We start from the raw sequence: 25,482 nt of genomic DNA on the forward strand, positions 1-25,482 counted from the left end.
AAGAAGCCATTTGAACATGTTCCCACATAATATATTTCCTAATAATTTATCATACAGTAGAAGTGTCGAACCATAGAAAAATATCCTGGTAGGGGGAAAAAAAAACAACAACAGAACAATTTGTTTACTGTGAAATGAAAAGAAAGAATTTAATAAAAGGACAAATTTTTAAATAAAATGCCTATTTTTTCTGCTATCTAAAGTCCACCATTCCCTAAAGACTACAATAGCACCACTGTGCAAATATACAAGCCATCACTGACTAAGAATTAAGCAACCAAAGCTGAAGTCTTTGAAACAACACTCAAAGACCCAGAGGCAGCTGCAATGGATATAGCTGAGCCTCCTCTATAGATTTCAATTAATATTTTTTTTAACGTTAGAATTTATATTCTACCTGTTTCCAAAAATACTTTGATGAGGCATATAAAATTAAATCATATAAAGTAGGGTAAAAAGATGAATTCTTCCCTATAATGTTCCAAAGTCAGAAAGATAGTATCTATGTAGTATAATTCCTGTATCTGAAGGAGCAAAGCAGTCTCCCAAAGGGGACACAATACCTTGTCTTCATCATATAGAGACGTGTGACCTGCCTCAGGAAATGTAGGGCTTTGGGGTGGGGAATCACAGAAGCAGCCTATCACTTCATCAAAGATCCTGGAAGATACCAGAGAAACAACCACCATCAAAATCCAAGTGGCAGAAAACCTAAGTGACAGCAAACTAACAGTGCCATTGCCAGCTCAGTCTGAAAGAACAATCTATTCTACTCTGTGTTCAATAGTCAACTGAATAAAATTACCAGTGGCTAGAGGTGACATGCAAAATTTCACCAAGTGGCAGAAATTAGGAGGATGGATTGTTTAAACTTTAATAAACCATATATATTTTTTCTTTTTAAAAAAGAATGATCTAAAGCTTTTTGTTTTGTTTTCTTCATATGTAAGATATGAGCACTGCTGTCATCATCAGTCTTAAAGTAACAGAAAGAGCCTGGGACTGGAGCAGTGACAGACCAATGTAATTACCCCTCCCCCTAGGGTAATGCATCAGTATACATCAAGAGATAGATGCTGAATGCATTTAATCAAAAGATGTATCGTCTCTGGTGGGGCTCACTCTAGTGTTGTGTTTAATTTCTCCTGACATTTCACTCATCACAGAACAGACAGCTTCTTCTGTTAGCTCTAAGGAAAAGATGGTTTTGTTTGTTTCTTTTTTTCTGACCAGGCTCACATAACAAGTAGGGGCTTGTAGAGTCTGAATGAGAGGTAGAAACGGAAGGACATATACCTCTCTGAGGGCATATACAGTAAGGGCTACATCTCTTTACCTGGTTCATTGCTCTTCTGGGGACCTTTAGTCATTTGGCAAAAAATCTGAGACCCCAAAATACAGACACTCAAGGCTCCCCTTGTATATACACAGTTCCACAACGTCTTACCTGACAAAATCTTCAAAAGTCCGAAAAGAGACCATTCCACCCATCCGCTGACATGGTGGAGTAAATGAGTTGTCCAATAGAACATCGCTGACACTAGCTACATGAGTCATGCCATAGTGGTTGAGGTTGGAGGAGAAGGACATTCTAAATGATAATTCAATCAAGTGCATTAGACAAGTAAGGTAGGAACAAGGATGTGGAGAAAAACAATAGGGAAAGAAGCCAGGAGGAAACTCTGAAGTAGGGTCAGGTTGCAGAGCAGATTTGGTTTTTTACCCACAATGGATAAGGCTGTCTTGCTAGAATCACATTAACCCTTTCATTTGAAATCACCTCCCATCCTGTGCACACACACACACACAAAGCATATTTTTACCACTCTCAAATTTCTCCAAATAAAAATATAAGGACTGTCAGGAATTTCATGGCAGTTTTAAATAATATCACAACATTATGGCATATCTAAGGAATGAGTAGCACATGGGGTTAAAAACCATCCTGCATCTTCCCCTTCCCTAAAACATTCCCCATTTTAAGGAAGTAAGCAAGCCAATGAGTTGTAACTAGGCAACACTTAAGGCATTTTTCTCTAGGAACTGAAATAGATTAAGTATTCAGATAGATATATGCATGTACAACAACTCTAAGTCACTTGGAATGGTTTAGTAAATCATTATAAAAACATTATTTATCATACAGAAACGAGTCACAGTCTATAAAGGGAACTTTGCTGAGGTATTTACTTTTGTCTTTAATGGGCTGATAGAGATAGCAGTTATAAGGCTTTAGCTCCTTCCTTTTTGAGAGACATTTCAACCCCAAATTGCAAAATTGCCATTTTATATTTAAACACTTCTATCCCAAAGTAAACATATCTTCACCAAAAGCCCATTAATAAATCCCATCAAGATACAAAAGGGCAGAGCATAGGTCTTACAGTATGTGTAAGCATGACAAACAGGTGCTAAATGGAGATGCTTGAAAAGAACTGAACTGATTTGTTCAATCCAAAACCATAATGAATTTGTATATTCCTTTATGCACTTCAGTAGTATGTGCTGATAAATAATACTGTAAAGTGTTTCTGAATGCTCAGTCAATCAAGACAGATTGTTAAGAAGGACCACGCTAAAGGATGCCTCCACGACTTGCCTGACATGTTACTGGCATACTGATCTGAAGCAAGTTCAGAGCAAGGCAATAGCACCTGAACTTTGGGGAGCTGCTCCAAAATCTCCTTAAGTGCACCACCTGCAGAGTTGCAAGGGGAAGACAGCCAGCAATGTAGACTTAAGATCTGGGTACATACTGCACTCTACTGCAAATTATAATTATAAAGGCAATGGAATTTTTTATAGGATGGAAGTGCTGCTCACACAGACTATAGAGACTGACACTCCAGGTATTTATTCCTTCTGCAAACAATGACTGTGAAAAAGGTACTTCATCTTTTGACAGTACTGGGGAATAGAAAGGCAGAGTGGGAGAGGAAACCATTGATATCATGAATGAAACAAACAAATGAAACACACATCAAGCAAGTCTTATACATGGTGCTCACTAGAAACTGGGATTCAGAGCTGTATGAACTCAGAAATGCTATCATCCTCTTTTCTAGGATCACCAAATATATTTACTAAAGCAGCAAGTTTGTGAGGCATTATATCTTTTCTCCCTGCCCAGTATTAGACAGGAAAGATAAAAGGGTTCCAGATAACACTTCAAAGGGACTCCTTCTAAATAACCTGACAGTGTTTATGGCAAACATGGGGTTAAATATCTCTTTCACTCAACTGAACCCCATGGGAAATATTCACTATTCGGTTTCCCCCTATACTATGTCCATGGACCAGAACAGCTAAAAGCAGGCAGGAATGAACCAAGCCCGCTCTCTAAGGGTAGGCAGGACGACCCAACGAAGCACTCCCTTTCCTCTCCCCGTCCAAACTGGACTCTAAAAGCTATAATCAGTTTTGATTAATTAATATTTAAAGGGAGGGGGCAAAATAAATATAAGCCTATAAATATTTCTGTGTATAATTGATCATGCACAAAAGAGCTCACCACTGACTTATTATTGCTTTAGCATTGTGTGGATTCAATCCCAATCAGAACTGCTATCCTCTCAAACTTGCATTGTTGCCTTGCTTGGCTCAGGAGCAGGAAGAACTCAGAATACTAAAACATCCCTTGTGTTATACTGGCCTGGAAACCTCTTCCCAGGGTACACAAATCATATCATTGACTTTCATATTATAACACTTCAACACTTTAGAATAACTAACAAACTGATAAAACATGAGATCAGCTATTTCTGCATTTGCATTCCTCTAAAAGCAGCAGCAAATTAGAAAACTAAAAATTGAAAAAAATTATGAACAATTTTCCGGGATAGAAGTAACCTTAAGGGTTCCTTCTCTGAAAGCCCCAAACTAGACGGATAACTTAGCAAAAAAGATGTTTACAGCAAAGCTGAACAACTCCCCTATCATATACAGGTAGATAGGAGCTTTTCCATACTGAGGCTTTTCAAGTATTGCTTTTTGAATAGCTGAAGAAAAGCTGAAGACATGTTTTCCAAACAGAAAAGAATAAATTAGTACATCTAAAGGGGAGCTCAGGACTCCCTAGCAGAAGATAACATATTAGTTTGTGAAGTGTAGTGCTATTTTTTTCCTGATTTCACTATTCTAAGTTACAAAAAAAAAGTACTTTTAATTGGAAAAAAAAACTAAACATACGGTACCTGTTTAGCGTGGGGATGTTCCCTCTGTAATTAAACAACCACAGTTAGTTACTGATTGATAGGTTAGTAAAAGCCATAATAAAAGAATTGTCAGAGCAGATACAGACCAGTTGTAAGGAGCTCCATTTTGATAGCTCTGGCATTCAGCAGACAAAATTAAGTGCTCATTACCCTTCAACCTCCAAGGTGCCTCCAAAGAGGCATGCCTCCTGACCTACCTCACCACAGCAGCTGTTGATGTAAAGGGTCAAAATATGTTTACCATAAATTTTTTATAGCTCTATTACAAATAATAATAATGATGATGCAGAGTAGTGATAAAACACAGGCTTATGAAAATTAATTTAAGCTATATGATATAGTATTTTAAGCTTCAATATGAAATGTAATTCATGACAAATTCTTAGAGAATCTTCTTTCTTACTTCTATTTTGCTAAAACTGTAATAAGGAGGTCCAGATGAGTTGATGCTATAGCCCCTCGCACTTAACTGCTTTGTAGGATATATGATAAACCTATAAACTTCCCTCCCAAGAAAATAAGCCAGTGGATTCCCAGCTGCCTTTTCTAAGTCTCTCTAACCATGTTCTCTTCCTCCCATAAACTCGGTGGGGTAGTCGTGTTGGTGGTGATGGAGGAGGAGGAAGAGGAGGAGGAGGAGGAGGAAGAGAAAGGGGGAGTACTATGCAGTATAGGAGCTTAAAAGAACTGAATATCATGCAGGAATGTAATGATAAATGATTCTATGACTAGAGTGGTATGTTAAAATTAATTAATTAACACTTTTTAAATTAAATGAAGTTAGGGTAATAGTGACTTTTTAAAATTGCTATAAGGTTAAAAACTCTAGGCCTCTCATAAATAAAACCTTACCCAAATTTGGCTAGCCTTAGATTATTTTCCTGATAAAGAATGTGCCAAAATCATCAAAGAAAGACTAGGGTAATTATGAAAACTGCAAGGCAAGTCGCTTGCATTCTCTATGGTCTTTGCCACCAACTCGTTTTTTGTTTTTTGTTTTTCTTAATTTGATGTCAATCATTTCCTCAACTGAAAAAAAACAAATAAAACTACTTATTTTCAATTTTAAAAGGACAAAGTTATACTTACCACCCACAATTTAGGAGTACTATAAGAGGGTTGATTGGTTGATATCTTAACCTTCTAACATTCTTTTATCAGCATTTAATCATTGTTGGGGTTTCCTGGCACACAGAGGACTTAATGGGCAGAACATAGTGGGTGGTGCTGATGATATGTGGGAAGGAGGAGAGAGGGAGGAAAATGATGCACTTTCCATGGCAGTGAAAGGAGCAGAATAGACTGAGCTGGCCATATAAATAAAAAGCTGTGACATACCACTGCACACAAACTGTATACCTCGTGTGATTTGTGAGTAGCAATGCTCTCTGCATCAAACCTGTATCACAGAGTGAATTCATAAGGCAGCGGGAGCAACCTCCAAGAGCAAAAACCTGCTCCTTTGCTGTTTGGAGTCTTTGATCTTCTCACTCAGGAGAACAGGTTTCATTTTACAAGAGAGCCTTAGTTATAATGCACTGGGCCCTCATCAACAAATAAAAAGTATGCACAGGTTCTAGAGCAGATGGAGGAGAAACTAAGAAAACTAAATGTAGATGCTGATGAGAATATAGAAACATCTTCCTTTAAGATATAAAGGCTTCTAAAGAAAGGGGTCACATGTACAGTCCCTTACCATGAACCTCAGTTCAGAGAATAACCCCACAACCAAAATAATCTCAGTCTCCATCTATCCAGGTTTCTAGAATTTAGAAACCAGTATAATCTCTCTCAACTGTTAACCAATTTCTTAAACTAATAAAATGGTCTCATTGCTTGTGTAGCTATGCTCAAATCCCGTAGGGAGTCTTCACAGGATGAGGGCCACATTTTCAGTAGAAAAGGTCCTGAATTGAAAAGAACATCACCAATAAAAAGCCAGCCCTTCTCCATTAGCAATTCTCAACTTCTCATAGGGAGCCCCCTGCTGATTTGTTATAGAAATTGTGCACCATCTACACAGTATGGGGTAAGAACAAAAACTCCCAACATCTCCAGTTTTTAAAGGAATGGCCCCAAATCAATCATATAAAAGGTAAATTTAGAGGCAGCTTTTCCTTTTTGGTACAATAAGAATCCGTAGGCTATAGGGAAGATGAGCAGGGAAAGAAGGATAAATTCTCTATTACCAGGTAAATACTTAGCTATGTCCATAATGATCATTTATATATTTTGTCACTCTATACAGGGGCTATTTGATCAATTTAAGAATATGAGCAATGTGGCATACCACACACTACTGTGATACACTAAAAAGTTAGAGCCATGGTCTGCCCAAAAATAAACAACCAAGGAAGAGTTTGTATATGAGTAGATATTCCATTCATGTAACTAAAAATCAAATCAAATCTACCACATTCCACTGCATAACCATCATGCAAAAATAGTCAAATTGCTCAATTTCTGATAAGGCAATCAACTGCATTTTCAAATACATAAATGGGAAACGAATTCACTTCTCATAGACATTTGCTGTTAAGGCTATTGAAAGCACTTATGAATCTTCATTCACAATGTTTTGATAAATATTGGAATCATTTTCCTTCCAGTAGATTACCTCCATTTTACAGATGTGATAACTGAGAAACCAAGTGGGATGCTTTCCAAGGACACTGTTCAATATGGTGTCATAAACCAGAATCAGACCTGGCAATTTCTCATCTCGGTTTCTGAGACCAGCATTCCACATCAATACAGAATAAATTTAAAGAAAGACAAGAGAAATCCTTTGAATTCTGAGATTCTTGGCATTAAGTCACCTCTGATTTTATTGATCTGCCTGCCTAGAATGGCTGGAGAGCCTGCTTCAATATGAATGCAAAGTCAGAGTTGCTGCCTGCTAGCTGAACCTTCTTTATTTAAGGAACACTGACTTCTCTGGCAGTCACAAGTCTCTGAGCCTTTTACCATCCCTTCCAGCTGAATTTCATTTTGCTTGATTCTAGCTGGCCCTACATAAATCTTTTATCATATAACAATGCTCTCAATTCTTTTGCCTTCTAACTTGAAGAAAAAAAAAAGACCCTATATGAAAATGATGGTGATGCATGCAAACAAGCAGTGGTTACATCAAGCTGTGACTGAGAGCCATATAGGGCAAATCTTTTGAAATCAGGCAGCAAAGCAGAATCAGAAGAGGTCGGCTGAATAACCTACTAGTAGTCGCTAACAGCAGTACCATAGGAGAAAGAGCAATTTGACTGGCTGTGACCAGTGGTGGTCTCCTTGCGTGACTATATTTCTGTAGGAGAATCAAAATCAAGAGTTGTAAAACACATCTGAACTATGTATTTCTACTGGCATCTCTCCCACCACCTCCTTGCAGTTCAGATGTCCTGATTCCACTGTGGAGCTTTAGTTTACAATAAAATGATCATTGATTCATTCATTTGCAGCCCATTTAGAGCCCCTTCTTTGCTCTGCTGGAAGATTTTGCTCTTTCTGAAATGAGTATGCCAACAGCTACAGCATATTACTGTTGCCTGCTGTATAATTAGCTACAAGCCCACAGCACAAAACTATAGGGATTTACAGGTGCCCTGGATTCTGCTTTTCCTTCCCCCTGGGATCAGCTACTCTTCCTTGACAAGAAGGGACGTTGGGCTACCCTAATGATATATTGAGAGTTTTAAACTCGACTCTCCAATCTTACAAGTCTAGAATGCCAAAATAACACAGCAGAGACTAGAAGCTGAGCCATGGATATAGGAAAGTACTTTGGTAAGCACTTAAACCTGCTGAGAATCTTTTCTTCTCCCTGATGCTTGCATCTTATCAGTATACTACCCTGAATGAAGGAAGCTAGCACTATTAGGATTTTATTTATTTATAGCTCATTCTGGCCCACTAACTACAACCAAGTGCTCCTGCTGCTAAAAAATGCTACAAGTTGGGTGACTTTTGCCTGTCTCAGTACTATCCAAAGAAGGATCTAATTCTCTAGGAGTCAAAGATTATCAGAATTCTCAAGAATGGCAGCAGGGCGCTGACTAGTTACTTGGAACACTTCTGATTTCTAAACTCCCTCACAATCTTCTTCATAAAAAGAAGGTCCACAGGCCACCCACTATAGCTATGAAGCCTAAACTCGGTCATGACCAAAACCTGTACTATCAAGGGAAAACACAGCCGACCTCTTCTGGATGTGAGACATGGAAAAAGAGAAGTGCTTGAATTAAAACATTATAACAAAGAAGACCAAATTCACAAGGAGGAAATAGCAGAGAAGGTGCAATATGATTCGACTTAACTAAAGCATGGATTTCCACCTAAGAAAATAGGTGGAAATAAACACCAATAGGTCCTCACCCATTACATATGTATAGAAACATACAACAAAATATACTTCCATCTCCTGTGTCAATTTTGATGCTTCTTATTTGAATCATAAAGTTTTTAAACAATGACCTATGTTCACTAATGTGTATTACTCATGAAAATCATTTGGGTTTTCTTTTTTATTTTGTCATTTGGAGTTTTAAATTTCACACTCCCAGACTGTCATAATATGCACAGCCATATGCATAGCCAGAGTTTATGGGATTATATACTTTATATGTTTTTATAAATATAGCTATATATTAGAAGATTAAATACATAGGCTGACTAAAGAACTTATGTTTCCAGACTATTCTGAGTTACTTTAATGTGCCCAAAGCTAAGTGAAATCCTGAATGTCAAATGACTTGATGACTGTCAAGAATAAAGACATTCAAGACAATACTTTTGTGTAACAAACTTTTCCATCACTAGCTAGCACCAGCGAATGATAAACTAGGGTTTCAGAATGGGAAAAAAAGACACACACACACACACCCCTCAGGCTCTAAACTCTGAGCCTTACTGAAGGAAGAGAGAGAAAAAGGAATGCTGAATGATGTAGTCTGAGCTCCAGGATTAATCCATGTAAAATACTAGTGGAACTCACTAACGAGCTGGGCTGATGGAATCTTCTACAAGAGAATTAAGTCCTAAAAGTCTGGATAATAATAAAGTGTTCTCTTAGTGCAGACCATCTGTCCAGACCATTCCTGCACCAAGAAAAATGACTGAAGAAACTCATTCACTTATCTAGAAACCATTTGCTAACTGGCTACAAGTCACCTTAAAAAAAAAAACAGCAAAACTCCTCTTTCCTCAAAAATATTCACATACAGTAGGACATAGCCTTTACATGCTAAGGAAGGAAACACACACACACACACACACACACACACTTGTCACATATATAGGTTTCCTATTATGCTTAAGTCAGGAAAATCTCTGTAGCTGCTGCTATTGAAATGAAGATTTACAAAGAAAAGGATATATTTACACCAGGCACTTCCCTGAGTAAAGATCTAATAACTGAATCCTCTGGTGAATAAGACCTGGGAATGCCAAATAACTTATAACTACAGTTCCCAGAAAAAACTTGAGAGTCTTGGGTAGAAGATCAAGAAGATAACATACCTTGACTGAAGCCTACCAAGCAAGAAGAATGATGCAGAAAGTCATTGAGATTAGAAATACTTTTCAATTAGCAATAATTGCACTTCAGATAAATCTCATTGGTGACGATACTGCCACTGAGGAAAGCTTGAGAATAGAAATAAACTGTTTAGTCATTTGCTTTTTTTTTTTCAATATTGAGAGGCATATTAGAAAAAATAGTCGAATTGTACTGAAACACAGAGCAACTAAATGTCAAGTAAAAGCTGCAGTCAAGCAAAATGAATAAGCGCTAGAGATCTGTTGTAAAACACTATACCTAAAGTCACGATATTAAACACTTAAAATTTTGCTAAGAGGGTGGATCTTGTGTTATGTGTTCTTTCCACAGTAAAATAAAAAACTTTAAAAGTTTAAAATTTAAAAAATTTCAAGCAGTACAACATTCTATGATGAATTAAAAAAAATAAAAAGGCATCAAACATTTTGGTTATGTACTAACTGCCCAAATGTGCTTAAAAAAAAAAAAGTGTCTTCTCCCTTCCTAGAGACTGCTCCACTTATCTGCAATGGAAATTACTTGTGTTTTGTCTGCTTCTCTAAAAATCAAAACATGTCCTAATGAGACACAGATCTTCAACCCAAATAGTATCTAAGACATTTTCCTGAAAAAATACTCTGCTGTTGTCAGTTTGCAGAGAGAGAGAGCGCTATGTTTCATCCTAACCCATGAAGGCTAAATTAAACTGCAGGGATAGAATTCTACCAGGTAACCCCATACACAACAGAAGACTGTAGTCTTGCTTGGATAATATACCTTAGAAAGATACTTATTTTTAAGGACTTGTTGGACACATTTAGTCTACTACAAATGAATGCTTGGCTAGATATGTGAAGATCAAGTGCCAAGAAAGAAAATGGAAAAAATTGGTTAAAGAATGTATCTGTTTTCACCCCCGAGAATTTTTGGTTTGTTAACTCCAATTGGGAAATATATTATAAAATTCTGTTTTGCATTGATAAGTAAAATATATATATTCATGCCTATTCTCTGTCTTCACTGAATAATTTTTAAACATACATAAAACAATATAGCTGAATATGTACAGTATCAGATATGGATAACTCCTGTTAACTACTAAGAACAAGCCACATAAAAATAAGAATTGTTTTTTTAATCCCTCTTAGAGGCAGTACCATTAACATAAAACAAAGAGGACTCAGCATGATACCCCTAATTAATTTTTGGTCTAGAGCTGAGGGTCCATGTGGCTAGGAAGGCTTGAAATATGGCTAGCCTGTATTGAGACATGCTCTAAGTGTAAACTATACTCTAAATTCCAAAGACTTAGTATGAAGAATGAAAGCTACCTCATTAATAATTTTTATTACATATTAAAATGATATTTTAGACATAATGGGTCAAAGTGATGTTAAAAGTAATTTTACCTATTCCTTACTACTCTTTTAAATGTGGCCAATAGAAAATTTAAAATTATATATGTGGCTTGCATTATACAGTAGTCTCCCCTTGTCTGTGGTTTTGCTTTCAGTTGCCCAGTCAACCAAGGTCTGAATACATTAAATGAAAAATACCAGAAATGAACAATTCCTAAGTTTTAAATTGTGTGCCATTCTGAGTACCTCACTTCATCTTACCACACTGGCATCATATCATCTCATATCAAAATGGTGAATACAATAAGATATTTTGAGAGACCACATTCACACAACTTTTACTATAGTATGTTACAACTATCTTATTCTTGTTGTTAACCTCTTACTGTGCCTAATTTATAAATTAAATTTTATCATAGGTATGTATGTGTAGGAAAAACAGTATATATAGGGTTTGGTACTGTGCATGATTTCAGGCACCCACTGGGAGTCTTAGAACGTATCCTATGTGGATAAGGGGGAGACTACTGTATTTCCACTGGACAGTGCTGGTGTAGCAGTAGTGATTCTCAGTTGTAGTTGTTCAGAGATTTTCAAAAAGTGGTCCCCTGGTCTCTGGTTCAAAACAAATCAGTATCTTGGGACCCCAATATGTGTATTTTTACAACACTTCCTAGATAATTCTGAGACTCATTAATCCAGAGGTTAGTGAAATAATTGTGACCTTAAGCCTTACAAGACTAAGAGTGGAATGGACACTGGTAGATAGTTTCCTGTAACTGATTTCTGTAGAATAAGAAAAAAGATGCTTATTGCCTGCTGTTCAAAACAGTAAAAAAATAATAAAAGTACTGAAGTTAGAAAAAAAAAGTGGGAACTTAAAACTAGCTAAAACTGAGACCCTACAATTCTTTTATAAGGCGAACAGGCTTATTATATAATAAAGAATTTGACTAGCCTTTGTCCCTGTCCTGAGAGAGAGACTCTAAATCCCTGGAATTTCTCAAGTAATAGAAGTGTCTTCATTATTCATGAGCCTCTTGGATCACACCTGAATTTATGCTGAAAGATGAGATAACTCAGAACAGGGGCTGCTCACTAGAAAGACCAACTATGTGATTAGAGAGTTGGGGGCTTGGAGGCAGCTGGACCTCTGGGGAGGGGAGAGGGACTGGAGACTGAGTTTAATCATGTGGCCTATGATTCGATCAACCATGCTGTTATAATGAAACCCTGATAAAAATTCTGGACACTGAAGCTCAATGGAACTTCTTGGTTGGTGAACACAATGATATGATCGGAAGATGAAACACCCTGATTGCAGAGAGAAAGAACAGAGAAGCTCTGTGTTCAGGACCCACCCAGACCTATGATCATAAGTATGGTGCTTTCCTGAGTTATATAAAGGTATTCTAGTGAATTACTGAATCTGAGGGGGCCATGGGAACCCCCAAATCTGTGGCCAGTTGACCCAAAGTACAGTGGCCTGGGGAACCCCTCACCCCCCCAAGGCCCCATCTGAAGAAGAGACAGTTTTGTGGAGAACTGATCCCTTAACTTGTGACATCTGGTCTAACTCGACGTAGCTGGTGTCACAACTGAACTGCAATATACCAGTTGGTGTCAGAATAAGGGCATAATTCCAAAAAACTGAACATATCATTCGAAGATTAATACATTTTATGCTCCTAAACAAAAGGACTTTAGACGTAAAAAAGCATTACAGTAATTTTTACATTTTTCTGGTTTTCAGATTATTTTCTCTTTCTCCCTTTGTCTTTATCTTTATTTACTTTTACATGTACATCAAAACTAATAACAATCACTTTGTAGTTTATAATTTTATGTACACACATCCGAGGAGGACTCTCCAGAGACTACAGAATTACAGTTCTGTCTAAGTCTGGTCTTTATCCATAGGGGTGTGTACACCTCAGATGTCGGGAGGGGCAAGTATGTAAGTTTGGAAACAATATCAGGAATAATCAAGATTCAAACCCTCAAGATAGAAAAGTGAATAAGATTTTTAAACAAACAGTTAAGAAGCATTTCTCTCATTTTCCAGTTGACTATCCCTCACCAAACTGGACACATATCCTCAAATAAAAAGTAGGACAGGGAGAGCAATTCAGAAAGACAAGGGGAGCGATGAGGAGGGAAGGAAATCAGAAGCAGCTCTGCAGCCTGACTACAAATCACTGCCCAAAGGGAAGAGGTAGTAGAGAGCAGGAAGAAAAGGAGAATGTCCTGAGAATTACAAAGAGCATTAAGTATAGCATGTACTTCTCTACAATTATTCAAGGAATGCAGGAAAAGAAAGACGACCGAGGGCTGAGCCCATGTGTGCCATGAGTACTTCACTGCTCGCTGAAGGACAACCATTCGTTTCTAGAAAATGAGATTCTGAAATCCATGGAGGCAAAAATGTACCGAGAGATGCTTGCTAAATCAAGGATATATGCTTTTCTCTGCCAGCTATAAGGTATTTTTGAGGTAGAGAAGTGAAAGGATCTTCTGAGACAAAGAAGAGAAGTACTTTTTCTGAAGCTGCCTCTGCTCATTTGCTGACCTCTGCTGGATCAACAGTGGCATCCAGTGGCCAAATGTCTCAGCACAGACTTCTTTGTCTCTAGGAAAGGTTTCTATTGCTTTGGGTGAAGTGGCAATTCAGAACAAAGCCATTTCTGGTGTCTATAACTAAGGATCCCCAAAGACACAGTACTTGGTAATATAAAGTGAAGAACCAAAAACCATAAAGAAGAAATGGAGGGGGGCTGTTTAAAATTGGCTGTGGTATTTATATTTCCTGTGCTATTACTAAAAAGAATGAAAATTCTAAAAGAGAAGGACATATGAGTGGATGGAATTCCCAGGTTTTCACTGCCTGAGTAGTTTAGAAATAAATGAGTATCTAAGATAAAATATTTACATTTTAAGACCAAAGCAATACTGAAACAAACTTTCATGTCTGTTTTATTTTTTAAAGGGTTTAGGAAGGGAAAAATAATGAATTAGCATGGCTTAATTAATTTTCTTGAATTTAAGTTTGCTTCTGAAGTGTGATTTTTAAAAACTAAGTTTTAACTGCTAAATTCAGGTGTCTGTTTTTAGGAAGGTAATGAAATTGATTTGGGTATAACCTTAACCCATAGCAAACATATTGAAAAGAAAAGCATTCCACACAAGATATTTTTATTTTCCAAATGTTCATTTAAACTGCTAAAAGAGTGATTTTTGGCAAAGTTCCAGCACATAAAATGCTAGTAGATTCTAACTTTTAAAAAAAGGGGAGGGGGGAACCTCTATGTTTCCTCAGTGACATAATACAAGTAAAAACAAATGGAATAATCCTAATTTTATCTTTATTAGACCATACTTTATCTCTCCAGGTCAAATGTCCAAAAAAAAAAGTGGGCACCAAGAGACATCTTTCTCATGGTTTAAATCTGTTCATTTTCTGCTCTATATTTCTAGCTTAAAAAAAAAAAACAAACAAACATGAAATTATCATACACATTACTCCCCTTAAGTCTCCTGATAGAGCTCTGTCTGGCTTGGGTGCACATACCAGCTCAAACTCACCTGTTTGGATGAGATGTGGGCAGCATGAACTGGAATTCCACCACACAAGTGTTGTCCTTAAGCTGGCGGTGTTGTACACTGTTAAGTTCATAGGCAATATAAGCCCTTCGAACATACACCTGGTTAAAAAGTAATCCTCGGTAAATACACTTTAAAAACAGAAGCTAAGGGATGGTTAGCCCAGGACGAAGTCTTTGAAAGAGGTATCTAATGCAGAAAAGGGTAATCTGTGGTGACAGAAGTCCCAAGGCTCTACATAAAAATACCTTGCTTTAACTAATAAAGCTGGAATCTTAAAACTATACCCATGACTATAAATGGACACAAAACTAGTCTGCTTCTGCTGGGTATTTCAAGGTGTGCCATAAACCTTTTACACTAACCTAAACTCAGAAGAAGGTTTGATTTTAGCAAAAGAGAGCATATAGAAACACTATTAACTCATTAAGCATGATCATTTCAACAGAAGATAAAAGCAAGTAGTGAGAAAAATGAAAGGTGACGATTCTGGGCTACTTGAGGAGTGAAGACAGAAACAACTGCAGTACAGTTGAACCCTTTTACTATCTTGTACCTTTATTTTGCTTTGTTGAGTTTTCCCATCGCCCAAAATCAATTTTAGATTATTTATCTCCTTCAAACACTAGGCAAAAGCATTAAGGCATAGTTTGACATAATATCTCAAACACACTAACTTGACTCAAGAGTTAAAACAAACAGCAACAGGCTACATCTCAGCAAAAACCATCAGTCCAACCTTATGCACTTCACAGCCAATTTGCCATGCACATAAAATGCTACACGAGATTCCATCAGCATGTTAGGTATATAGGAGACTTCTCATTAAATGACATAAAAGCACTGTAAAACACTGAGATATTTTTAAAATTTTGTATTTACTGAGTAGGTTATATTACACTCTACTCACAGAATACAAATAGCAAGAGTAACTCAAAATAGCTTGCAACAGACTATAGTGATATCATATTACATAAAATCATCTAAAACACTCCTTTCTCTCATCTTCAAAAAACATATACTTGGCATTTTACAGTGGTGTTCAGGGCTTCCCTTTTTTGTGCTTATGGCAGTGTGGTATAGTGGAAACAGAAGTCTGTGAGTCAGATTGACCTGGGTTCAAAGCAAATTCTTCCACTTATTATCTATGTGAATTTGGACAAGTCACTTAACCTCTCAGAGTCTCACTTTCTTACTTCATGAAGTAATATGATTAAAAGCGAAAAAGCACCTAAAACGCAGTTCATTAAATGTTATTACCTTTTTCTCATGATGAAATATTTCACAAGAGCTGCTTGACAATTCAGAATATAACTAAAATCTATTTTATTTGGCCCAAATGACAAAATGGTACATATTCTGACCCAGCCATATTTTTTTTCACTTATTGTGTTACAGGGAATCCTAATTCATTATGAAATGGGAGAATCAAATAACCTGGAAAGTAGAGACTATTGAAAAATGCTGGCAGTTATTTTCCTGTGATTGGAGCCTAGAAGCTGGTGATTAGTTCAACTAAAACACCTGGGTAAAGCAAGGCCCTAGTTCAGCATTAGTTTCAGAGGAAAAGAAGACTCTTAAGAACCAACCTAAAGCCAAAGGAAAAAGATTGATATGATAGCCAAATGGACAGAAATCAAGGAAAAGGTCATTTTATGTTACGTTACGTTACGTTACTATGAAAACTTACCTCCAGAGCCGCCATCCTCACCACCTGGTTGCTGTGATAGAAGAAGTTTGGCAGGACATCGAAAATAGATGTTTCAGACAAGATGAGTTTCTGAAAGGTACAAAGACAAACCATTGCAACTCAAAGAGACCAATTTTAATGGATAATATTTAGCATTTAAAACATTTAGCTGTTAATTGGGAAACTTTAGATTGCTATCTATGAATGTAATGTATGAACTTTCTTTGTGCCTCAGCTTCAAGTTACAAAATAGAGAAAATAATAATACCCATTTTTATAGGGATGTTGTAAGCATTAAAAGACTTAAAATATGTATAATTCTTAATATAATGCATTAAAAATGCATTAATTATATGCTAATAGAAGTATTTACTATTATTATTATTCTTTCTGACATATCTCTACTCAAATTCTTAAATATTGTCTCAATATTCCACTATGGTAAACTATAGACATGAATCACAATTGAAATCTATTTCAACTATGAACCAAAAAAAACAAAAACATCCTTCTCCCCTCTCTAGGTTCTCCAGAAGGAAATCTGAGAGAGAGCCTGAAGATTCCCTTGGCTAAATATAACAATATTATCCTTATTTCGAGGTACACAAATAGATCACTCCTGAGAAAATGATGTTGTTTTAAAAACAATAGTCAGGGTCCTTCCAATCAGTAAAATTAGCCAATATTCTTATAAAATTGGCTCTATATAAAGCTTAATAGTAAGCATTAAAATAAAATTATAGCACAAGAGGTAAAGATTTCAATAGGACACTTCTATCAAGGCAAGCCTATTTGATTTTTAAGCTACACCACAATTCTAAACTCATTTTTAATGAAAAAATATTTATAAGTATAAATTATTTTAGAAAGTCAAGGTATAAAACTTCCTTACACAGGAAATCAAATTGATTAATTACTTAATTAAACTATGCTTAGAAGTAAAGGGAACAAGAGTGCACAGAAATAGAAAAGGGCTATAAGTATACCTGTAGGTTTTCAATGCAAAACTGATGTCCATACATGTCAATAGCTGATAGGAAGATAGACTCTACTTGGTTATGACGAAGCTCGTATGATGGTAAATGGGAGGCAATAAGAACCTAGAGTGAGAGCAAAATAAGAGGCATAAGTTCCTAAGGGAGTGATTATTCTAGGCTCCTATTAGGCAACTCTGATACAAAAGCAATAAATATAAATCTGTAAGTGTAGGCATCAAAGATAAAACAGAGACCAAGTAAACTTCTAGGTCCTGTAACATAAAGCCAATGCCACCAAATACTGCATCTCAGTTGACTCTCACCATGATTTGCGTTGTGGGCAATTTCCCAAGGGGAGTAGGGGGAAGGGAGAGAAAACAGCTTCAATCAAGTTCCATCAGTGCATGTGATTTACCATTGCAAAGCTGCTAGTCCTAGAGACTGCCTGACTAGCTGTTAATTGGGAATCAGGTCTGGCAGGGAGCAGCTGTGGGGAAGGTGGATGCAGCAGAGCTAGGCTTTTGCAACTCTGAAGTAGAAAGACAGACTAGGAAAAGCTGCTCTGACAGCCCCAGATACTCAGTATCAAGGAGAAAGCATCAGGATGTAACACCAATGCATGTGAGGGGCAGAGAGAGTGAAAACAGTGTCACAAACAAACAGGGACACGGTAGGACCTGAATACTCTCAGCAGGTCACTGAGAGGTTCAATAACTTTGAGTAGTTCAGTGACATGGATACAATTGTAGAGAAAGCAGAAGGTCACTGAACAGCTTCAAATGTTGCTTCCTTGTCAATGCCCATGCACTGAAACACAAAGGGAGCACCAGCTCTTGGCTTCCCTGCTGAAACCTTTTGGAATGGAAATGAAGACTGCAGGGTGAAACTAACTGGACTTCTCTGGGGTTGTTTTGATTGCTAGCATCTAAGATTCATTTCATTACCTTTCTACTTTCCACAGTTGATTTTTTCCCTATACACTTAAAAGTTTTCACCTGCTTCTAAGCTCCCTTTGGGAAGGAAGAAATATTGAGTCTACTGCCTTCCCTCAGTTTCCTTTCCTCCACGTGACCTTGGTTTATCATCACGAAGCTACTAGGAAGAGTAGAGAATGATAACAGGATTTTATAATGCAGAAAGGGCTCCTATTATAAAGAGACTCAAAGTTAATTTTTTCCTTTCTTTTTAAAAAACATATACCACATGAAAACATTTGTTCTGAGGGCAATGAGACATACATAGAAAACTGTATCTTTGGAAGATGATGTGTAAAAGCTCAGTGCCCAATCTATGAAAACCATACCTTCCTCAAGATAACCAACATATGTTCTTACCTGGCGCGCTCGAAGTGCCACTTTAGCATTGGTGGTCTTACTAAGTTGAGTTAGCTCTGTGAGGATATTCAGCAGCTCATCAGTGAGAGTGGGGTCCCGGCCACACAACTGATCCTAATTGTTAATGTGAAAAAGAACATACACATCTATATTAAAAGGAACTGAGGTGGATCTGACTTTGAAATGGGAAAAGGGGATAAAAACAAAGTAAATATAGCTGAATTAATAAGAAAATGCAAACTTCCTGGGTTGTGTTTGTTTGTTTGTGTTAAATCCCAAACAACGTGGTAAAGAAGATCCCAGAGGAAGTAGCTGCTAGTAGAAACCCAAATCCCTCTGTCATTCATAGTCAAAATTCCTAATGTATTTCTTTATAAATCAACATTATACTTTTAACATGCAGAAGAAATCATCAGAGACCATTAAAAGGGGTCAAGAGATTCTGAGTAAGAAATAACAGATGAGGTTTTAAGAGGTTTTAAATAACATAGGGATTAAAGGCTTTCCTGTTCTCCCACTTTTGGAAAGAAGGCAGAATAAAGCAAAAGGAACCACTCCTGGTGGTACTCATTCCACAAACCAAATGTTCAGCATCCCAGGAGGGTGTAAAACAGAAACATGAGAACAAATTATTCATTTATAAACACACACTAAATAAAAACACCATCTCATATTCTGACAATTCTATACCCCAAATCAGTTATCCTCTTGCTGTACCAAGAATCACTCCACAATATCTAAACATAGTGAATCCTTAGATAGATCAGAGGAAAAAAACCCAGCTCCTACAATACAATCCATGGTTTCTTCAGTATTGGGGCCTTCCTAAAAATTAAAAATTGTTAAGAAAAAATCTCTATCATATTTTGAGAAAAAGATTTCTTCTGCAGGGAAATGTCAGTTTACTCCCTAAATTCATCCATTATCCACGTAATTTTTCATCTAGGCTGAAATGCTAGATGCAGTTTTTATAAATGCCTGTCCTCTTTTTTTTTTTTTTTAATTTATAGCTATTTATAGTAGTAGTTCTTAATACCACATGACGTAAAATGTACACATTTAGGTACAGTTCCCTCTACTTGGAATTTGAAAATAACTGCCTTCATATTTTAGTGCATTTTTATTCTCCCCCTACTATCAAGGGGACATGAAAGATGACCAGATCCCAAAAGGCTCCCCGTTACTGCTTTTTAACATTCTCCTTACCTTGATTATCAGCCTTTTTCTTGAAGAATCTCCATTTTTTACTTAACCTTCCCCATCTCAGGGACACTCTTTATAGTCCATGACCACAGCAGTATAAATAAAAGCTTGGGACTTAGAGCTTTTGGAGTAGGTATGCATTTCCCCAAAACACTTTCTGCAACCCCTACTACTTTCCACGTCACAGGGTAAATAGTTTTGGAGTACTCAGCACCATTATGCTGGGGAAAAAAGGCTTTGCAAACATTTTAAAGCAGGAAATACTTTCTGGTTCCCCAATCCACCAACCGGAGGTCTGCTCCAACTGTCCAGTCGTAAACCACGCGATGGGATTTATAGTTAAGGAAGTACAAGTATGTATTGTTTTCACTCATTTAACGCAGGGAATTCACTCATCTGCGTGAGAAGAAGAAGAGCTGCTGTTAAAGTGACTATAAATCCAGGGTTCGGCCGAGCATGTAGTCACAGACTGGAAGACCTATTCCACCTATCCTAAGGCAGAAAACAAAGAGGAGGGAGAAAATGCAACTAACTCTCATCTTTTCTTGAGAACTAATGAGCAAAATAAAATTGCAAGGGAAAAAAATTACCAAGACAAGACCATAAAAACAGAAGGAAAAATGATAGATAACAGAGAGTATGGAAACCAAGGTAAATTTTTCCTACCTAATTCTCTCTTTACTTAATGTTTCTAAGAGAAAACATATTCCTTTCTGAGGTATTTACTTCAATCACCAGAACGACCCACTGAAAGTCTAAAAGCCTAAGACGTATCCTGGGTAATACGACTCTGTAAATAGCCAAACTAAAGTCTCAACATTAATAACAAAAGCCAATAAGAACACTAGCCTCCGACCCAACCTGTATCCGATTTGATATGGAATGTTTTCCCTTGGCAGGATTATCCAGGTTTATCTTTTGAGATTAAAATAAATAAGAAAAATGAAATTATCCTCTTGCCTAACTACAGATCATGTTCTAAGTTAAAACAAAACAGAACACACAAAACCACTTTTTTAAAAAAAACACTCATTTCAACTTACAACTGTAAGAGAAAGGAAGTAAGAAAAGGGGTAGAAAAAAAAAAGAAACAGTATCTGTAGGAAAAGTGAACTATGAAGAGTAAAAAATATAGTAGAGAAGTAATTATCTATGATCACCAAATGACAATCTTCCTAAGCTCCTTTTGATAAAATACACAAACCAGACCATGCTGGGATGTGAAATATCAAACACAGTATGAATAAACCACTACTTCCATTAGTTTATACTGACTTGGACATTTTCTATTCAAATATTATTTTCCCCATTATCATCATTAATACTTAGAAAAAGACTGGCAATAGAAAATTATGTGTATAGTAACCCTCTCAACCCTCTCTTGTCCTTGACCTAGACACAATGTTCAGGCCCTAAAAGAAACCACCAGAGAAGGAAGATCATTCTGTTCATCAGAACCACCCAACCTAAGATACAAACATACAAAAAGAAGTTTAGGCCCCACTAGCCTGGAGATAGACTCCCTTTGGGCAACTGGACAGCCCAACATCGCCATCTAATCCTGGTGAACATTTTCTAACAATGACATTAACGGTACCTATGTCAGCAGATGTTTTCTCAATGTAAAGAGGTTCATTTAATGAGCCTAACTGCTGATTTTGGGATTACAGGTCACTTGCATAAATCTGCAGGCCCAAGTGAAAATCACTCAATAATTGTTAAGATTGGTACCACACAGTTATTTCTTGTTTTTATTCTTAACCTCGATAGTGGCCATCAACAGGGCATATTTCATATTTGCAGAAATACGACAAACATGCTTAAGTGTCAAAACCATAGCCAAAGTTATATAACTGACTGCCAGAAAAGCCGAATATATTCCAACTTGATCTTAGTATACTAGCAATTCAAAATGAAAAGAACGTAACCTAATGTGTAATGCACACAAGACATTAACTATTGTTCAGCTGGTTGAGACACTAATCCCAATACCAGTGATGAACTGGTAGCTTCCTCCAGTCACAGCTGGGCTTTTGGACATTCCAAGGTTGTCATGGGACAGTTTTAACAAGAAATTGTTAATATCACACTTATTCAATAACTGGGTTCACTGTGAAATACTCCTTTACTTACACATTGGACAAAATTATTTGCAGTCATGTTAAGAGGAGGTGCTGATCAGCATTTTAAATGCTCCCTGTTTAAACCAAACCAGAGGATCATAGGCATGGCATTACTTATAAGGAAGTATGCTTATATCATGTTCATGTGGATCATATCAGAAATATAATATTAATGAGGGGATGGCTACTCAAGTCAAGGTGGCTATAGGATATGTACTTGGCTATCTCGACAGCCATGAGGGTGCTGATACTTTTTTATTGGTACCAAGTAGCTTAATTTGGCTAACGAATCTCCTAAATACCTCTAAGTAAACATAAACAGTGTTTTATGATTTTTTTTCTAGAAAATTAAATTTATGAAATAAGAAGAGCTTTTTCAAAAAAAATAAACTTACTGTTAGGCTTCCAGACTTTGTTTTCAACTGTGGCACAATATGCCTCCAAATGGAGAAAACTCGACAGGACTTTAGCGTTTTACTTGACATTTTGCTTTCCAGATAGGGTGAAGGATTAGAAGAAACTTGCTGGAGAGTCCTTGAGGGAAGTTACCCCTGGGCAAGTTATGCTAATACCTGGAGGAAATGAAGCCTTCCTTGGAGCAGCCCACATTCCGTAACATTGATTCACTGAAGACCAATTTTCTTGATCCCTCCCTCTAGGTTCAAAAGCCCCAGAAATCATCATCTACATTCCTACTTCTAGAAAGCAGAGATTGGAATGCCAGGTACATAACCATCAATCAGGAAACCAAGGTAAGCAAAGAAAGGGAAACTAGCTGAGAGCACAAGCTGGGGAAATCAATGCTACCATGTTCAGGTGATACCTGTAAAAGGCAGTGAGACCTACAGAAAGAGTCATCCCAACAACTAAAATTGCTTTTACCAGATACAGCCATTAATGCAGCTGTGGGGTTGGGGGGCTTGACCACTGTCCAAGAAGGAAAGAGGAAACACACATCTTACATTCATTAGCATCAGATAAAAAAAAAAAAAAGCACATTTTGAACTCTCATCTCTGCTCCATAAGTCACTGCTAGCTGACCCTCAGCTCAATCATATCAATTAACTTCTTGATTTCCAAATCTCTAAATGAGGTAAAAACAGCTAAGATTCCTACTACATTTACTGAGTTTTGTTTTGTTTTTTAAAGAAAAATGTGAAATGCCAAAATAAAGAAAAGTACAAATCCATCATTCTGGTTCACCTCTTCAACCTCCTTCCTCCTCCCCCACCTCCCTGACTCTCTCTTCTTCTTCCTCTTCTCCCTGTTCTATTCATCCAAACCCAAACACTAACAAACAGCTCTTTTCTCCAAAGATCTCAGCCTGCTGGAATGAAAGTTTGGGTACTATCCACGCAGGTAAGAAGTAATCAGGATGACAAGGTGGAGAAAAAAGAAACAGCAGCAAGTCTGAGTCCCATTGGCTTCTGCCTGTCCTGACTGGCAAAAGCAGAAAGCAAAGCCTCAAACCAGTTCTCTGACAGGGCCCAACGCCTCTGCAGCACCCCCGTGTAATTACACACTTGAGTGACTGGACTCTGAAGAAAATTGAAGGCCTGAGCTCCGAACAGCTGCCATTTTCTCTCTCCATCACACCAGCGTGATTACTTGAGAAATGAACAGCCCCGGCTCAAAGCTACTCCAGAATTCTCAGAGGAAATATGGCTCCGTGTTCCAATAATGAGATTCTTAAGGCAAGCGTTACTTACAATCACTCCGCAAAAGGAGCGAGCCGAGCCCCTATATCTTACAAATTAGAATTTAAGAAACCTAGCGACAGTCTTGGACGATCATTACTCTTCTGCTGCTCCGAGGATTCTGGGCTTTGGTCTATTTTTAGTGCAGAAAACTGTTAAGTCCTTAAAAAGGTAATCATAATAAAATGAAAACTCACCATAATTAGCTTCCTTAAAAGGCAAATTCCACCCCATTTTAGGGACAAACTGACATATTCTTCCACTCCCTGATCATTACCCTTTTCTATGAGAAAGTCTTGGCTTTATCCAAGTGAGAATTAGCAATCTTTGTATTAAAGTTAAAAAAAAAAAAAATCTAACTAGTCAGAGATTTCTTCCCTTTTTTGATTGAGAAAAAATATTATCAGCAAGGTGCCCTAGATATCACTTCTTTGTCAAAACCTCCCACTTGGGGAAACTGAAATAAATATTATATAGTGCTGACATATATTTTTTTCCTTTCAAATGCATCTTCTGGTTTCCCTACCATCTAGCCATTCTAGGTAGCAAAGGTAATAAACACTCCTTATAATTAGATATTTTTTAAAGTAGGTATTCTAAAAAATGTTATCTCTTTGAGAATTAACCAGCTAGGCAGATAACTGAATGAGCGACACCGTTGTTAACTAGGTGTGAGGTAGACAGTTTCCCTTCATTCTGAACTATGAAATAAAAAATAGCAGTGAATATTTGTGGGATTTTTTTCCTCTGAGAAGAAATGATGGAATTAAGATACCAAAAATGGCAATTCTACAAAAGGACAAAAAAGGAAACTCTAGGAGCCAAAGGGACGCTAGTCCCCACAAAAAAGACACATATACAGGGGCAAGGAAATTGTTCATGGAGTGGGGAATCTAAGAATAGTCTTACTGTCCTCTAATTCCTAGTATTAACTTGATCAGAAAAATCTAGGAGTGAAAAACTTACAAATCATCTTCAAAAATCCTTAAGTCCACAAAAATTCCATCCACTGTTCAAATGTACATTAGTCCTATTCACATCTACTAGTCTTACCTCTTCATTCCCACTTCACTAGGTTATGGGGACAAAAGCATATATCTACTACCAATACAATAATCTGAGCTTAGATTTCTATGTAAATAAAACAGAAAAGGACCAAAGAAGATGCGAAATAAATTTAAATATGTTTGGTAGGGGAGGAGCAATACTGGATTGCTAACAGTTGTTTTTTGTTCTTAAGTTTTGGACATGACAGCCATTGCTGATATTCATGGAACAAAAAAGAGTTATAATGAAAAAGTACACTGGCTGGATAAGACTAAATTTTAAAGATACTTCCATGAGTGACAACAGGAATGAGGAGACACAGGGCTTCTCTAAGTAGAAGCAAGAGATCTGAGTTTCTGTGCATGATTATATGCATAATAGGCAGAACAATCCTTTCCTGACGGGAGCACTTTCTTCCAGGTCAAGGACAAAGGCAGCTGTGAGAAACTGTTAATCTACAACCCAAGCCCCACTCATCCCACAATTATAAAAGACAGGAGCTTTTCCTCTGACGACAGCCATCAGGAGAAATGCTTTTTCCTATCATCGGCCATCCTTACAGGTTCTGAAAAACTGTACTCACAATAAGCATTGTGACCAGAAGATTCTTCTTGGTAACTTGAGCATGAGAGAAGATATAGTTCAGTACAGTGTTCATGTCACTCTTGTTCTCCTCTCGAAGGACGAACACACATTTGTCATAGTGACC

General features: G+C 37.1%; 1 protein-coding gene, 1 long non-coding RNA gene and 1 pseudogene across 2 annotated transcripts in view; all 3 read right to left on the reverse strand.

Annotated features, from left to right (window-relative positions):
• The window catches only part of ACACA (acetyl-CoA carboxylase alpha), a 244,652-nt gene that overhangs the window by 107,243 nt on the left and 111,927 nt on the right, over positions 1–25,482 (reverse strand). The window contains exons 25-32 of the mRNA XM_039886513.1: positions 25,357–25,481; positions 18,704–18,817; positions 17,379–17,492; positions 16,393–16,482; positions 14,685–14,803; positions 4,194–4,217; positions 1,448–1,591; positions 444–660 (exon numbers count right to left, since the gene is read on the reverse strand). Coding sequence (XP_039742447.1) covers positions 444–660; positions 1,448–1,591; positions 4,194–4,217; positions 14,685–14,803; positions 16,393–16,482; positions 17,379–17,492; positions 18,704–18,817; positions 25,357–25,481 — 947 coding nt within the window. The remainder of the gene's footprint in view (positions 1–443; positions 661–1,447; positions 1,592–4,193; positions 4,218–14,684; positions 14,804–16,392; positions 16,483–17,378; positions 17,493–18,703; positions 18,818–25,356; position 25,482) is intronic.
• Positions 5,211–10,357, reverse strand: LOC120620863 (uncharacterized). Its single transcript, XR_005658008.1, has 2 exons — positions 9,465–10,357; positions 5,211–9,091 (listed from the first exon to the last, which is right to left on the reverse strand). It is a non-coding gene; the product is annotated as an uncharacterized LOC120620863 (long non-coding RNA).
• On the reverse strand, positions 9,722–9,853 carry LOC120621362 (uncharacterized; annotated as a pseudogene).

This window comes from Pteropus medius, unplaced genomic scaffold (assembly GCF_902729225.1).
Source record: "Pteropus medius unplaced genomic scaffold, Ma_sr-lr_union100, whole genome shotgun sequence".
NCBI lineage: Eukaryota > Metazoa > Chordata > Mammalia > Chiroptera > Pteropodidae > Pteropus > Pteropus medius.